Source organism: Columba livia, chromosome 1, assembly GCF_036013475.1.
Source record: "Columba livia isolate bColLiv1 breed racing homer chromosome 1, bColLiv1.pat.W.v2, whole genome shotgun sequence".
NCBI classification, from domain to species: Eukaryota; Metazoa; Chordata; class Aves; order Columbiformes; family Columbidae; genus Columba; species Columba livia.
The window spans coordinates 107,020,951-107,036,251 of NC_088602.1; the positions used below are offsets into that span (position 1 = coordinate 107,020,951).

Sequence of the window (15,301 nt, forward strand, 5' to 3'; positions counted from 1 at the left end):
AGTTTTTCTGTGGAGTGGTTTTGAGTTTTTTGTTTTGTTTTTTGGTTTTTTTTGGTTTCTTTTGGTAAATAGTTTTCCAGTATATAGTGCTTATTAGATGCAATTTTTATTCAGAAGATTTTTGCAAAAATTGATGGGTAGCTTGGTCAAAAGTTTATCAGGAAAATAATATTCATATGTTCTGCACTGTCTTAAATGCTAGTTACTGAGTACTACAATTAGAAGGTTTCATAAATACACGCCTATTAGACTCAAGAATTTTCATTTAAAATGTAAGTACTTTATGTTAAAGTACCTTCTTTTTTTTCCTTCATTTCAGCTTTTCTACAGAGAAGAATAGGAGTAAGAGAAAATCAACCACTTAAAGTAGAGTTAGACTTCAAAGTGTTCAAAATCATGAGCTTTTGGTAAATTCCCTGCATTGAGAATATCTAAATTCATAGGTTTTAATTAGAACTTTTAAAAAACATTTTCTTGTATTTTTCTCTGTGGAGGGGTGGGTGAGAGGCAAGAAATATCTGGAAATATGAATCATTTAAGTAGAAAAGTTATTTTTTTCTTAAAAGTTTCTGTCTCCTTTCCAATTTATCTTATCAGCTAAATATTTATTTTTGCCATAGGTCCACAAGCAAATCTTCTTCACTTAAAGTACGTTCAGCAAGATCACTGTTGCAACCAATCGAACTTTGCTTGCCCAGACTGATGTGGACCCACCAGCTCTGCTGAGCAATCCCACTGAGCTGAAGCAGTACAATAATCTCACGAGGACTGGCAGAGAGAAACAGCTGAAATTAAAACCATGGCCAAATCCCTCATCATCACTGCCTCTGTGTACTCACTGGCAGAGTGGAATGGAGAGTGCTTGGCTCTCTGTAGGTGCTCACTGCAGCAAACACTGAAATTAGTTATGTGAGTTAGGAGTCACTGTGCTGCACCCCAACCACATGGGTAGTTACATGTTGTTAAAGAGGAAAAAAATAAGTTTGCCAAAGGTGCACCAACTTCATTAAATTTGCAGCAAAAAACCCCACCCAACTGATAGGTTTTATTTTATTCCTCCCTTATTTAAAGTATAACTGGAACATTAAAAATGGTGCATGTGTACGTATCTACACATGTAGATTCAGCAACATCCCTAGGGAACAAAGCCCTTGTTTCTTTCCTGCCTTCGTTCCTGAGCCACCTGTTCCAGATGAAAGAACTTTAAGTGGTATATCTTGCTATTAAACTTGCTTTATGTTCAAATATAATTAAAATGACCAAGAAAACTAATGTAATTAATTAAACAATTTTAAATAGGCTGGTTATCAGTAAAGTGAAAAGCTGTTACTCTTTTGTCACTTTTGCTATGACAAGCAAGTCATTAGGTCTTGCTAAATACATATGAACAAGCGAGCATACACTGGAAAAGGCAAAGGGATAGGAGACAGGAAGGGAGAAGGAGTAAGGTCAAGAATAAAGTTTATTGGTATAGGTTTGGAAACAGATGTAAGCAAAGTTGCCTTTTCTTGTATAACTCCTGCTGTTTCAAGACTAAAGTTGTATTGATCCAGACAGAAGCAGATTATTATTAACCTGATGCAGAACTTCTTTTGACTCCTGACACTATCTCCCTCTTAAATAACCACACTGTTTTCCTGCAATGAAAACAAAGCACAATGTACCAAGGAAATTTCTACACAGAATAACATAATGAACTTAAAAAACTATAATCATGTGTCAGAGCTTTCATGTCTTTTCCCCCAAAGGTCCAAGACAATTTTAACTGCAGCATTTTATATCTACAGTAATAGATCACATTGAACACCTGCTCGCACACCCGATTAGCGACAGCTCGAATAGTTTGCCTTGGCTTAATAAAAACATTAACACTCTGTGTTGGTATTTCTTTTGCAATACTGAGGAAAAAAAAATAGAATGCAAAACCAACAACTTGGCTAGAAATCAATGAATGGTGGAAACACTTTCTGGATCAGGACACAAAACAAAGCAAAGTAGTGAAGAGACCATGTATATGAGGATTAAAAAAAGACTATATGTGGATACAAGAGATGGTTACTTCAGAGACATAACACAAACTCGTTTGTCTTTCACTATTATATTAGCTATCAAATCAGTTATGTTCAGTGGACACAAATAAACACTGTTCATTTTCAAGGCCATGACTGAAATGTTCTCTTGACCACACAGTTTTTGATTGTAATAGCAGGTCAACAATATAAACACAATTCTTAAAACCAGTGATTTTATGCAAATTTAGTATACTGACAGTCACAAAAATGCTGGACTGTCATATTCTTGTGATCACTTCAGAATATAACAATTTGAATCTGATGGCATTTTTCAAAATAACTTTTGGCAAATAAACAGCAACAACACACTTCTAAATTACCATGGTAATTTTTTAACGCCATCCACATTGTTTACAGGGCAAAATCATACTATTTCCATTGTGGTCATTTAATTCATCAGTGTGATTCTTTCATCAAATAATTGCCTTTTTTATGGAGCCATGTATAAAAGCAGTAGACTCAAGGAGCTGAAGTCAGTATAATTGTAAAAGCTGCTTTCCTGCAGAAAACCTTCACAGTGAAAAGGTAATCAAGATGCAGAAGTCAATGGCTGCAAAATGCAAAAGGAAAGAGGTCTCCAATTGTAAGGGAAAGTGTTGCAAATTTACCACACTATTGTTTACGGAGTAGAAAGTTCTACATTACACAAATAAGTTTTCTAGTTTTTCTGTAAATATTTTATTTTAAAGGATCTTGCAGTGATTAGAATCCTTCTAGGAAAGGCTGTAGACATTACAAAGAGGACAGTTTGGGGACTCTTGCAATCTCCTTTGCTTTATTTATTAAGGAAACACTATATATCTGTCTGCCTTTGCAAATGGAAATCTTCTCACTCTCAGATTTCCAACTCACAAAAAGAGTGTAAAACTGAAGTAGGAAATAATAATGTGAGAAAAAATGTTTATCATCATACCTAAATTACTACAAATGAAAATGAAAGGGAATAGCAGTCTTTGCATCTAGGGACCTTATTTAATTAAAATACACCCCAAGCAGTTTCTTTTAAAACTTACAGACGTGTTCTCTGAAATTTGTCAGACTCACCTGTACACTGCAGCACACTAAGGAGTTTTAGAAGCCAGTGGACCAAGAACTCAGAGAGTGCAAATGGATATAAAGGCTCCATTAGTTTCAATTGATCTACACCATTTATAATGCGATAGTCCTTAGCGACGTTTTACAACAGGAAACCCAGTTACTTGTCTCTTACAGGTTCAGTGAAGCTCCACCTGCCAGTTTCTCAAAGCAGACATCCTGATGAGCCCACACTGCTGTCTCCCTTAAGCACTGGCAATCTAAACTACATACTCTTTGTTAGTATATGAAGATAATTTCAATTATTTCTAGTGTTTTCCTGCAGAGTTACTGTGTGTATATTCCTATACAATGACATATTTTACTGAGATCTAAAATGTATACTTTTATGGGGTGAAGGTGGTATCATATCCAAAATATATTGTGATCTTCTAACTCTATTTTTTTGACACTTTTCAAAACAATCAAGTTACAGCAATTTTCCTGTTACATCCTATTCAGCAGAATCCCTTCTGTCACATTCACTTGAGTTATTGAGGGCTATGTGTTAAAAGCAGATACACGCATTAGGGCTCCCTTTACCTCAAAGGAAAAACAAATTCCTCCCACAAGTTTTCCTGCCATTATCGGGCCTCTCAAGTATCTGTAGTAATGGGATTGTCTGATAAGACTTAGCATATCGCAGCGATGCAGATGCTGGAAAGAAGGTTTCTAGCCAGTCTGGAAACCACTGCTTCTTCCCTTTCCATCAGCAGCAAGCAAGACAAGGCAGAGATACCACACTCCATTTCAAACATTATATCTCTTGAGTTAAAGGAGATAAATCACTGGTGTCTATTCCACATTTGTAACAGCAAAATAAGGAATTCTAAAATATTTATTCAGGACCTAGTTGTAGCCAGAGGACTAGTTGTAGTCAGAGGACTAGGAATCAGTGCAACAGCAGTAGTCCAAATAAGGTTTTAACACCACTATAAAAACAACACAGTCACCACAAGCACAGAGCAACAACTGTTGTTAATGTTATTTTTACTCACGTGATACAAAGCGGTCTCTGGTCCAGGTGTGCCCATGACTTCCTGTCTCAATGAGTCCATCTGTAAACTAGGCAAGAGCGAGTAATGACTAGGGCTACTACTCTTGTCTCCTTTCTTTTTGGACTTTTTCCCAGTATCCTTTTTGCTGTTCCTTTGAAACATGTACTCTTCTTGACCTATTTTCTCATTGCTCATATAGCGAAGCAATGAATTTTCTGTGGAAAGAAAAGTAGTGGAAAACATCATTGTGAATTGTTGTATGCATGTTAATCCCTTTTCCAAAACATATAATATTCTTGCTAAGACCTACTGTCAATTTTAAGTCTTCAAGACTATTTCATTAACAAACCTAATTTGTTTTTTTTGGTCTAGATATAATAAAAACCCAATCTTTTTGTAGGGAAAATTCATGATTCTTGCAATTTTCTGCTATCTTTGACAATAAAAGGAACAGAAGATTAAGGAATCCCCACCTCAATAAACTTCGTCTTGAATTTTTCAAAAAATGAACAATGGTACACTTATTATTACATCTGTAATATTTTCTTTAAACAAGATTCTAACGAATACAAATGATTGTGGTGCCATACATTTAAAAGTAATTTGTTTTGAACATTCATTTGAGATCATTCCCTGTATCATCCATCCTTTCCCTGAACACTCTTCCAGCATCTGCCAGCTTGTAACTGAGGGACATCCTCAGCCAGAAGCAATGTTTGTGAATTTAGGAAACCTCAGCAGATTTGCCTTTCACAAACTTGTCTGGTCTTTCCTAGTATTAATATCTGCAGCCTCCTGTGGCTACAGGTTCCTCAGCTTCAACCCAAACTGCATGAGGAGCCAGCTCTTTTTCTTTCTAACCAGCACTCAACCGAGATCTTTGATGTTTCTCAGGTCTTTTTTTTCAGAAAAGCAGTGACAAATCCATCTCCTCACTTCATTCCACACAAAATTTTATAAATTTTCTCATGTTCTGCCTACATTCTCCCAAACTGATGATGGCCAGCCTACTCCATATGTTTGATAATTTTTGTTGTTTGCTGAACCTTCTTCAATAGAGATGGAGAGACCAGAACTGCACAAACACCCATCATGAGCAAGAACTTACACAACACCATTTCTTTCTTTGTCTTGTATTCTTTTCCTAATAATTCCCAACAGCGTTTCCTTTTCAGATCCCTATCAGATATTTAGTTAATGTTTTAATGGACATATCTATCATTAATATAACATCTTGTTTCTTGGCGATAATAGCCATCTCAGGTTATAATTTTGTATGTTAAGGCATGTATCTGAGCCTCACAAACCAGAATTCTGAAGAACTTATTATTGATGATTTTGAGGTAGGTGCCATCCAGCTCTAGAATGTTTCCATCCAAAAAGAACTCATGAAGACAGAGAAATGTAATACATCATTTAAGCGTGACAATTTATATCAATAATAACCACATGTTTGTCCTGTAGTATTAAAAAAAATTAAGGCCAGATTCAAAATGGGCTGGATAACACAGCTGAATCAATGAAATGCCAATATCAAGTTAAGCCAAACTGCAGGGCTTTGCAGTCACGATTTTCTTTTGCCTGGATGAGCAACTTCCTCAATCCTAATACAGCCTCTGCAAGAAATTGAGTATACATAATGAAAGAACCCAAAAGAGGTTCACAGAAATATGTATTTAAGCAAGCAGCAAAATAAGGTTGAAATATATAGCTTAAAGCACGATAAAACCCATAATGCCTTTTACAGGATATATGTTCAGATCACTTACCTCTCCTACTATCTCTTTTTATTTTATTGGGGTCTTCATAATCCCCCACCCAGTTATATTCTACTGGCATAGAAATAGGTCTTAGTTTCCCTGGAAACAGAGGAAAAAATTGAGATCATGCACCATAAGGCAGCATTAAACTAACATTCCTCAGAAGAAAGAACAAAATTATGTGCTAAGCTGCTATTCTACAGGTTTCCTTAAGAGAAAGGATACAGCATCACCTCTGAACACGGGGTTAAGACAGGAATTCTGTTTTCTTTGGTGGACAAGAAGCAGCTAAGTATTTAATGGATTTTAAGTTTAGAAAATAAATCCAGTGGACTGACGTTTGAGACTGACAGATGCATTCAGATTACTTTAGTTGTCACTGAAAAATATTTATTTATTATTCTGGAAGCCCCTGGCACACGCATGGAGAGAACTGTTTTAAAACATATGTGAACTGTTGGTAACAGAAACATCCACATCGCTGAAGTACCTTCACAAATAGCATTTTTGCTGGTGGGCTTAAAAGATCCATCAATGACTGAGTAAGAAAGGAAGCAGAAAACCTCTACATGTAATTTCTTGTGTAGCGTTTCGTCCACCAAAAGCAAAGAACATTGCTATCGGTAAATTCAATTTGATTTCAGCCAGCATGAGATGGAAAAGCTCAAGACTTATATCTTTTAAATTTTGATTTGGAAGCTGCTGAATTGATTTTTAAAAATGCTGTGAACTATGATTTCTGCTTGAGGATGCCACAAATATAGTTGGAAATTCAGTGAAAGCCTGCTATGCAACTTAGTGGGGTCACTTAAAGTGGTCTGAAGTTTTTAACAAGTTAAATAGTATATTTAAACAAAACAGAGCAGCATAGCATATGGCACAATATCTGATAGACTCAAACTAAAATGTTTTCACAACAAGGTCAGCCCTCGCTCTTTTTTTAAATTGATCTACTGGTCACAAAATGGGGAAATGATTGATTTTTAAAAGTAGCAGAGCTTATAGTATAAACTTCAGAAATATTGTCAATTATTTTAGTAGAAAACCCTTGCATAAAGTTGGTCAATCTTACTCCACATTTTTGAGGTTAAATCCACAATACACTGAAAAAGAAAGACATGTTTCTAATGAAAACAAATATTTGAACATGTCTATCTACCTATTGAAGTATGGTGTCCACCATACACCATGTGGGCAGCATAACTGTAAAAGGTTTTATTGTCTTTTTTAAAAACTGACAAAAAATGGGGTATGTTCTGTACAGACCACAGGATCAGGTTGCAAATACACCAATGCTCAGGAAATACAACACATATATTTAATGTCTTATTTGTAATTTATTTTACTATTTATGGACACATATTTAGGTCTGATTGAAGCTGGTAAGATTTAGAGCATAGAGTTAAAAAGTCATTTCCTGCATGGGGATATATTTGGCTCATGTTTACTTGATCAGAATTAACTTTCAACCATTACATTTTTCTAGAAACACAACTTTCTCTTCTTCGTGAGGCTGGACTCACAGTATCTTATTGAAAGGACCTGCACACTTAAAAAGATACAAAAGCTACAAAATCATGTGAAGTCTGATTGCTATCAAAAGCAATAGCCATAACAAATTTTCTATAAAAGCTCTGCCTGTTCAAAGTGCATGTTTTTTGTATCTGGTAGTAAAACTGCAATGACCACATTCATTTCTGTCCTTAAACTCATTTCATTTCCCTGCTACCTCTGCTAATCTCCTTGTTAACTCCCATAGATTCCCTAAATCTGTTTTCCCTGGTGATTACACTCAGGAAAATGTCGTCTTTGAGATGTGAACAGAAGCTTTCTGAGGCCAGTTAGCAGCAATTATACAACAGCTGGAACCCAGTAAGAGCCTGAAAGAGAAATCTCATTGTTAACATTTTCAAAAAATGTCAAAAGATTCCAATAAAGAAATTATGGAGGGCCTTATTAGCCTCTTGCAAAGCAAGACTGAGAAATATATATATAAAAAATTAACACCACCACATAATTAATGATGAGTATATGTTGAAAACAATTATTTCTCTAGGCCCTGGAATTCTGTTTTACCTTCTTTAATGGGTCACCATAAGCCAAAAGAATGTTATTGTCATTTTCTAGATTTCTGTGAAATCCTAAGGTTATGTCTAGCCACAAATCTTACGCTAACAAATGCCACATGGGAAACTTTAATGCTGAAATGGTAATATTTTTAGAAAATACACTTACATGAAAATGGACTCTATGGTGTGAAATCATTAAAAAAGAAGTGTGATCAAAAGTGAAAGGCTATATAACAAATGTGTTAAATAATTCCTGATTTTCAGTGCAGTCTTTGATCGAAGTATTTATACCCTTTCTGCTAATTATTTAAAAAAAAAAAAAAGCTATCCTGCAACAAAATAATGGATTCAACAGTCCTTGAAGAAGAAATGTGTTCTTTTTCACTCCAGACTACTAGTATTAAAATTTAACATCTAGAACAGAGTGTACATCTCTATTAATGGAACTGACTCCATCCACCAATTGTAATAGTTGAAATACAGGAGTAATAAAATAGCTATATCCACCCTGAAAACTTAGAAGTTATTTTGAAGTTATTTTGTACACTATGGGCTTGGTTAGAAAACACCTGAAAACACTTCAAAACCAAAAGAGTACTGAGGATTTTGCAGCACAATTGTGTAGAAAGGGTGTATTCTATGAAAATGCATTCTTTAATGTTGCACAAACACACTGCTCCAGGTCCTGAGGATACTTTACACAGCTCAGGCTCAATTTATATCAAGGTTCCCAGGTAATTTTGGAGCTTGGCTCCATGATGTACCAAATCTGCGCTTCCTCATAAATGAAGTCTGTCTTCTTCTCAAAGTGATACCATGTCAAGATTACTACAAAAACTCCAACATACAACTTGTGCTCAGTTTAAAAATTGAGATAACAAAGCAAGTAGGGTGAAAAAATATTCAAGTGTGTACTCAACTAACACCATAGCAGTCCAAATATATTTTTTTTTAACACGAGATTTTTCTCTTCATTTTCTTCTATATCCTAACAATTCTGTGACTGCACGACTTGATACTTGGCAACAGAAAACCAGTTCTCCCAGTCCAAAGATGAAGCAAGTTACAATGCCAGCTAAAGGAAAAGTTCCAACAGATTCAAAGGGAAAATAATCTGGAGCGTAAAGGTTTGAGGAGCAAAACTCTCACCAGAAATTGCTTCTCAGTTCTCACCCTATATAAGGGAAAATCCAAGATGAGGAAGTAGCATGAATACATGTGTGTTTTCACATGCAAAATGCTTTCTTAGACAACACATAACCTCAAATAAAGAGGAATTGCTACACGCAGGAAGCCATCACTTCCCATATAGGAAGTCACAGAAAGTTAACAGAGTATTACAAAAAAGCATACTACCATCAGTCATACGTCGTTTCTGGCGTTGAAGAAAAATTAGAGAGTTTTAGAGAGCAGTGCAAGCATGAGATTTCCTGGTACATCTGACATGGGTTTCATCTTTAAATGTCTTATACTTGCGTAAATTTTTCTGATGCTGAATTCCTAAACCTATGCAAATCTTGTCCTTATACTAGGAGTACAATTCTATCCTGTATTTTCAGTATAAACACATGGGGTTCTGCCACTATTTTCTGGTAAAATGATACTGAAACATAACCTGGGAAAGTAAGCTGGTAACAAAATTCTAGAACTTATATTCAGAAAAATAATCAATACAAAACTGAACCCACCCTCCCTATCACAGTAAGCAATTTATTTTTCCTGCACAGAATTAGCTCTCAGATTGAAATTGGACTAAAGCAGTACAGAATTCATAGCAGAATCAATGATCACCAGAAATATTTGCATTCTTAAATACAAAAGCAGATGCACAAAAATTCTCAAATCAACAAATAGTGATTAACCTTATGAGATCAATGCCATACCATACGTTGGTGTGCTCTCTCTCCTTCCAGGACCGCTTGTTCTTCCTTTCTCATATTCATAGCAGTATAAAACTGCATCTTCTTCAACAACATTAAAGCGTTTCCGATATTCCTGGTCAAGAAATGAGTTTGGCGATTCGGATCCTGTATGAACGGGCTTGCCCACTATATGTCTGCCAACATCATCACACGGTAGATTTCCCTTTTCATCCCTTTAGTAAACAAGAGAGATTTTTAATATATTGGGATAAGACTTATTTTGTTTGGTTGGTTTTGTTTCTTTTTTAACTGTGAATATTTCAATAAACATGGGAATATGTCAGTATTTCATACAAGCAGGAAATAGATAACAATGACCAACACCAGGATCACACATTGCATATGCATATGTATGTGCCAGTTATCTCACACATCTCTGCTTATTCACTTCCTTTACAGACTGTATCTGTCTCATAGACTTCTCTTCAAAAGAATAATCTTGAAAGAAAGCTGACGTGCAGCTACTCTTTTTTTCTTGTTTCTTTTTTTGAATCTACCTAGCATTTCGTGATATAGGGCAAAGAAATGTCGACCTTCATTTTTATATTTGCATTTTTAAAGGTGTCAGACAGTTTCAAGACATAGCTATATGGCAAGCACAGACAAGTTCAATCTTGTTCCTTACGAACCAACTCCAGAGTGAGAATAACCAGGGACCAATGATATACAGACATTTGACATAGTCTTGCACAAGCCAGCTCAGGCCTAGGAGTTGTATAGGTACATCCACGCAGTACCAAACAGGGTGTGCAGCACCTGATCATGACCTGCTATTCCAAGACAGCAATGCACTGCAAGGAATACACTTTGCAGTTTGTGTAGAGATCCCCAGGCGATTGCTTTTTGCTTCCCTACCCCCACACCCCACTCTTCAAAAATGCACACTACCTAAAGGCAGCCAACAAGAGAGCAAACTGCACGTGGGGAAGGAGCCCTCTCCTTGTGTTAGATGAAGCAGGGCTCTGCAAACCTGCTGGCAGGACCGTGCCTGGAGATGGCTGCAAAAGACAGTAATTTCTGGGCAACAAAACACACGTGAGGCAGCCAAGAGAGAAGCTGGGGCCTCACGCCTTCATTAGAGAGCTTCTGCCCCTCTGGACCACCATGTGAGTGCCAAGCTGGCCAGTTCTGACCCACACTTCACTTGGCACCTTGAGACTTTATCCTAGGATGAAGCAAAGCCCCCTCACGGGATCCAGACAGCCACAGAGAATGAGAAAGGTCCATCCTGCCTTGACTGTGACAGTGCGACACCACAAAGCCCCACTACCCGCTACGCTCCCTTTGCCAGGCTGCTTTCCCAGAGCAGGGATGGTGTTGGCTTTGTGATGTGAGCTCAGCTCCATTCAGGGAAAGACTTTCTGTGGTAACAGTGCTGGGGGACCCCAGCAGATAACACAATGGAGAGTGATGTGAAACAGCGAGATGCTAATCCATGATGCAGCTACATCAGATTAGAGACTGGCACAATGAAGCCTCCACCATAAGAAGGATAGCCTGGGCTGGAGAGAGCTTTACTGCGAGCACAGGCAGAAGTGTAGAACCCACCAGGCAAACTCCTCTTGGCAAAGCCTTCTGGAGATGAGGACTTCAGTTCTCACCCTCAAATGTCTTCAGCAAATTTGAGCAGGCAGTAACTTTGGACCAGCACTTCTAAGTAACTGGCACACAGAAAGTGTCTGTCTCTCACGCCATCCATGTTAAACTATGTCAGCAGCTGTACTATCTGTGCGTATCGCCATCAAAGCGACATGGCTTCAAGGCTTTACACTTTACATCAAAATAACAAGGCTTTTATTCTATTCCAGTAACAAAAGGAGGTTTGGATGTTTGTTTTTCCTTGGAATTGCAACAACAAACTGAGAAACAGATGCTGAACTGTTTGATAATACCCCAAATAAAGACATGCTTAAACAAAGTTAATCATGGGCAAAAAAACCTGATAAAATGCCAAAACAGATTATTCCAAAACACTGTGTACTATGTGACAGGTTTATGAAATGAAGTATAGTCCAGTAGGATGAAGCCGATTAAAAAAAAAAAAATATACCTAGCTTAATCTCTCTGTAAGATTACAGCTTGTACTAATATGTATTTTAAGATTTAATCAGAATTGGCCCAAATTACTGCATTATCATAACGATTTAAGAAATGTTACTAATAAATAATCAAAATGCATTTTAAAAATCTCAGGTTCTAGATTAGAACTCAAAAACTGCTTAGAAGCAAATATTCACTAAAAATACATGAAAAAAGGATGCATTTCTTATCAAATAAAAGTATTTTTTGTGGTGGTAAACATGATCAGCAGCATTACAAAGGCAGTACTTCTTTTAAGATAGTAGTACAGCTTCAGGAGCAACAGGTCTTTACCATGTAACTACTGCATTCAGTGAGCAATCAAAGACCATATTTTTCTTAGGGTTTCATTTTGCAGCTTTTTTATGTTAATGGGTTAGAATTACATACTTGATTTTTTCTGTGGATTTTCTGAAAACCGTGTCCTTAAAATATTTACATAGACATATCAAAATACCGTCATCAGTGAGATAAAAGACACATTCAATCCCTATGAACAATTCAAGGTGTGTGACTGACAATGTCTTTATTTAATTAGAAGAAAAAAAAAAAAAAATCAGTGAACTAGAGTGTTTGTCTCTTTATCAGTCTGTGGCAGATACCAGAGTAATCGTGTTAGCAAGTTCAACAGCATGGTAAAAGCCAAGCCAGGTAACAGACAAGGCAGGGATGAGGAAGGAACTTGGGACTCAGCTTATGGCTTCACAAAAGATTTGAAACATCATCTACAACATGAAGTGGAAAGTCACTCTTTTGCCCTGGAAAGTTTTTCGTTTCTCTGAAGAGTAAGAATTCATCATAGAATCACAGCTTCTGCTCCCCACTAGGCAATTTAATTTGCCCTATACCTCGCCATCAGATAACCCCCAGGAAAGTCTTGTCAGTATCAGGCCATATGTCTTATTAATTGGCTACTGCTAAGGAAGAAATACTCAGGTAAAAGAAACTCGGGTACAAGAAAGGACAGGCTGTCCTTACAACCTTTTCAAGAAAGTTAACTAAAAGAAAAGCAAGAAGGAATTTAAAAGTACATTGACTGGACATATGATAGCATGCATCTAAGAATCCGGAAGCTTTAGAAAAAACTGATTTCTCTCAAATACATTCCTAGACCTATGGATAGCTACTGCCATGCTTATTTATAGGCCATAATTCTCTTAGAATTGTAGGAAAGCAACAGCTGTGTACATTATGGAATTATAGTGAATCATTTGAGGTCGTGTGAGGGTAGGATGATGAATGTGCAAGGAGGATCTGCTGCTTTTCTGGCTCAGAACCCCCAGAGACCTGGGAAAGATGAAAATGTCAGTTCCAGGTAGCAGGTCAGAGTAGCAGATACGTTTACAGGGAAAAGTGTGGGCGCTGCAGGATCTAGCAGGGTGGCCACACTAAAATGTGATCCTGAAATCTCCTCTACCACTATCAAATCAATGTCTAAAAAGAAATACTATGGCAGAACAAAACAGTGCTCTTGATGTTGAAGCTGAAAGTTTCTTGCTTTTAGCTCAGCCTCCCCTGTTGTATCATGGCTATTAGTCAAGGGGGCAGATAAGAACTCTTTTTCTAGCTACAAATTTGGGGTTTCAGATAATTTTTGCTCTTCTGAGATAAGACAGGATTGTTGCAAACAATAGATTATTCCATATTTGAGAAAATAGGGTACTGAACCTTCTTTTCTAAAGGCTACTGGTTGTTTTGCAGACAAGACACTGATTCAGACCATTGTGGGTCTGATTCAGCAAATCTATCCTTAATAACCAGTTCACCTACAAAGTGAAGTATTATCAGCCTAATCCTGCAGGGCAGGATGACAAATGGGTAGGAACAGAATGGTCAGTTGCTTTACATGCATTTTTGACATTGAGTTGTACCTGAAATGATCTTTTTTACCTTGGAACATAAGGTTCTGCAGGAGGAGGGGGTATGTAGAGATCCTGAAGCGCAGAGCTGTCTCTTTTTGTAGGTGTGCTGATAGTGCTGGATGGCGTAGCAACACTGCTTGTTGGACTTCTAGGAATAAGAGGCTGGTTCAAAAGAGAGAAAGAAATAATCATGATTATCCTTATATATTACACATTTCTGTCTGAAAAAGATATATTCCATAGTTCAGAAAGTTAAAGAAATAATTAACAGTTCTAAAGTTTTGTGTGCTTTTAAACTGACAGAAAAAAATACTCATGCTAAGGAGACAGATCTACATATGGACATGTATTGTGCTTATAAAATTGACTCCTCTGATTACATCCTTTTCCCTTTTGCACAGCCAGGTTATAGTCAATGCCCACAAAAACAGTAATCAGTAGAGCCACTGGTGAAATCTTAATTAGTGAGTAACATACACAATCCAGTGAATTCCTTAATTAAACTAACATTATAATGAAAAAGTCCAGTGTTTACAGTAAAAGGTGCATAAGTAGGCATTAAATTGAATGTCATCTCCCCCCATCTGCTCTACACCCTAAAAATTAACTGTAAAAGCTTCAGTTTATGTCTGCAGATGCTGTAAAATCAGGTGCTGCATCTTCAGAGCATATGCACTAAGAGACAGAATAAACTGGAGATTATTATTATTATTCACTCCCCTGGGCATACTCCTCACAAAGAAACATTTACTCACAGGTAGATACATCTTATCCTCACAGAATAACTATGCTTTCTAGCTATCATCCCAGTCCACCACAGGGTGTTTCAAAAAGAAGGACCCAAAATGCCGTGTGTTGTGATTTCAAATTGGGTCCACCTTTTTGACACACCCTGTCAAATTCCTCCTCTAAAGCAGAAGTCTCTCTCTTATGATTTAGGCACCTATTTTTCTTCCTTTACTATCTTGGCTAGCTAAATAATGACCAAACATTTGAAGACTTTACTAAATCACTGTTGAGTTGGAAATTATAGCAAGGTTTTCTAACAGTCTCTATACAAATGCAGAAGAATGAAATGAGAAGCAAACTTAGATCGCTTTTGTCTACCTAATAATATGTCTGTCTGCCTAATAACAGAAGTCTTACGTTGCCTGGCTTGTATGACAATGAAACTCAAGCAGCAGAAGAAGAAAAATGGCAAAATTGCAAGTACAACAGTATCTTCATGAACCCTAAAATTAATCTAATATTGAACAAATGCTGAGTTTTGCTTTGAAACAGTTCTTTCCCCTCCATCTTATTGGAAGTCAATACCTTGAAGAAAGAAGTGTTGGGATTAAAGAGAGTTCATCATACCTATAATTTCTGACCTAAATAACTACTGGAGGACACGAACATGTCACATTGTATTTACAGCAGAGAAGCTCTAAATACTGATTGAATGGCTGTGTAGGAAGATCCTTCT

The 15,301-nt window shown here is 36.9% G+C and overlaps 1 protein-coding gene across 6 annotated transcripts in view; it reads right to left on the reverse strand.

The window, feature by feature from the left end:
• Window positions 1–15,301, reverse strand: part of CNKSR2 (connector enhancer of kinase suppressor of Ras 2) — a 218,212-nt gene that overhangs the window by 79,186 nt on the left and 123,725 nt on the right. For all 6 annotated transcript variants that reach the window (XM_065071354.1, XM_065071347.1, XM_065071335.1 and 3 more), the window contains 4 exons: window positions 13,865–13,998; window positions 9,857–10,068; window positions 5,914–6,003; window positions 4,145–4,359 (listed from right to left, as the gene is read on the reverse strand). In XM_065071354.1, the coding sequence (XP_064927426.1) occupies window positions 4,145–4,359; window positions 5,914–6,003; window positions 9,857–10,068; window positions 13,865–13,998 (651 nt within the window). The remainder of the gene's footprint in view (window positions 1–4,144; window positions 4,360–5,913; window positions 6,004–9,856; window positions 10,069–13,864; window positions 13,999–15,301) is intronic.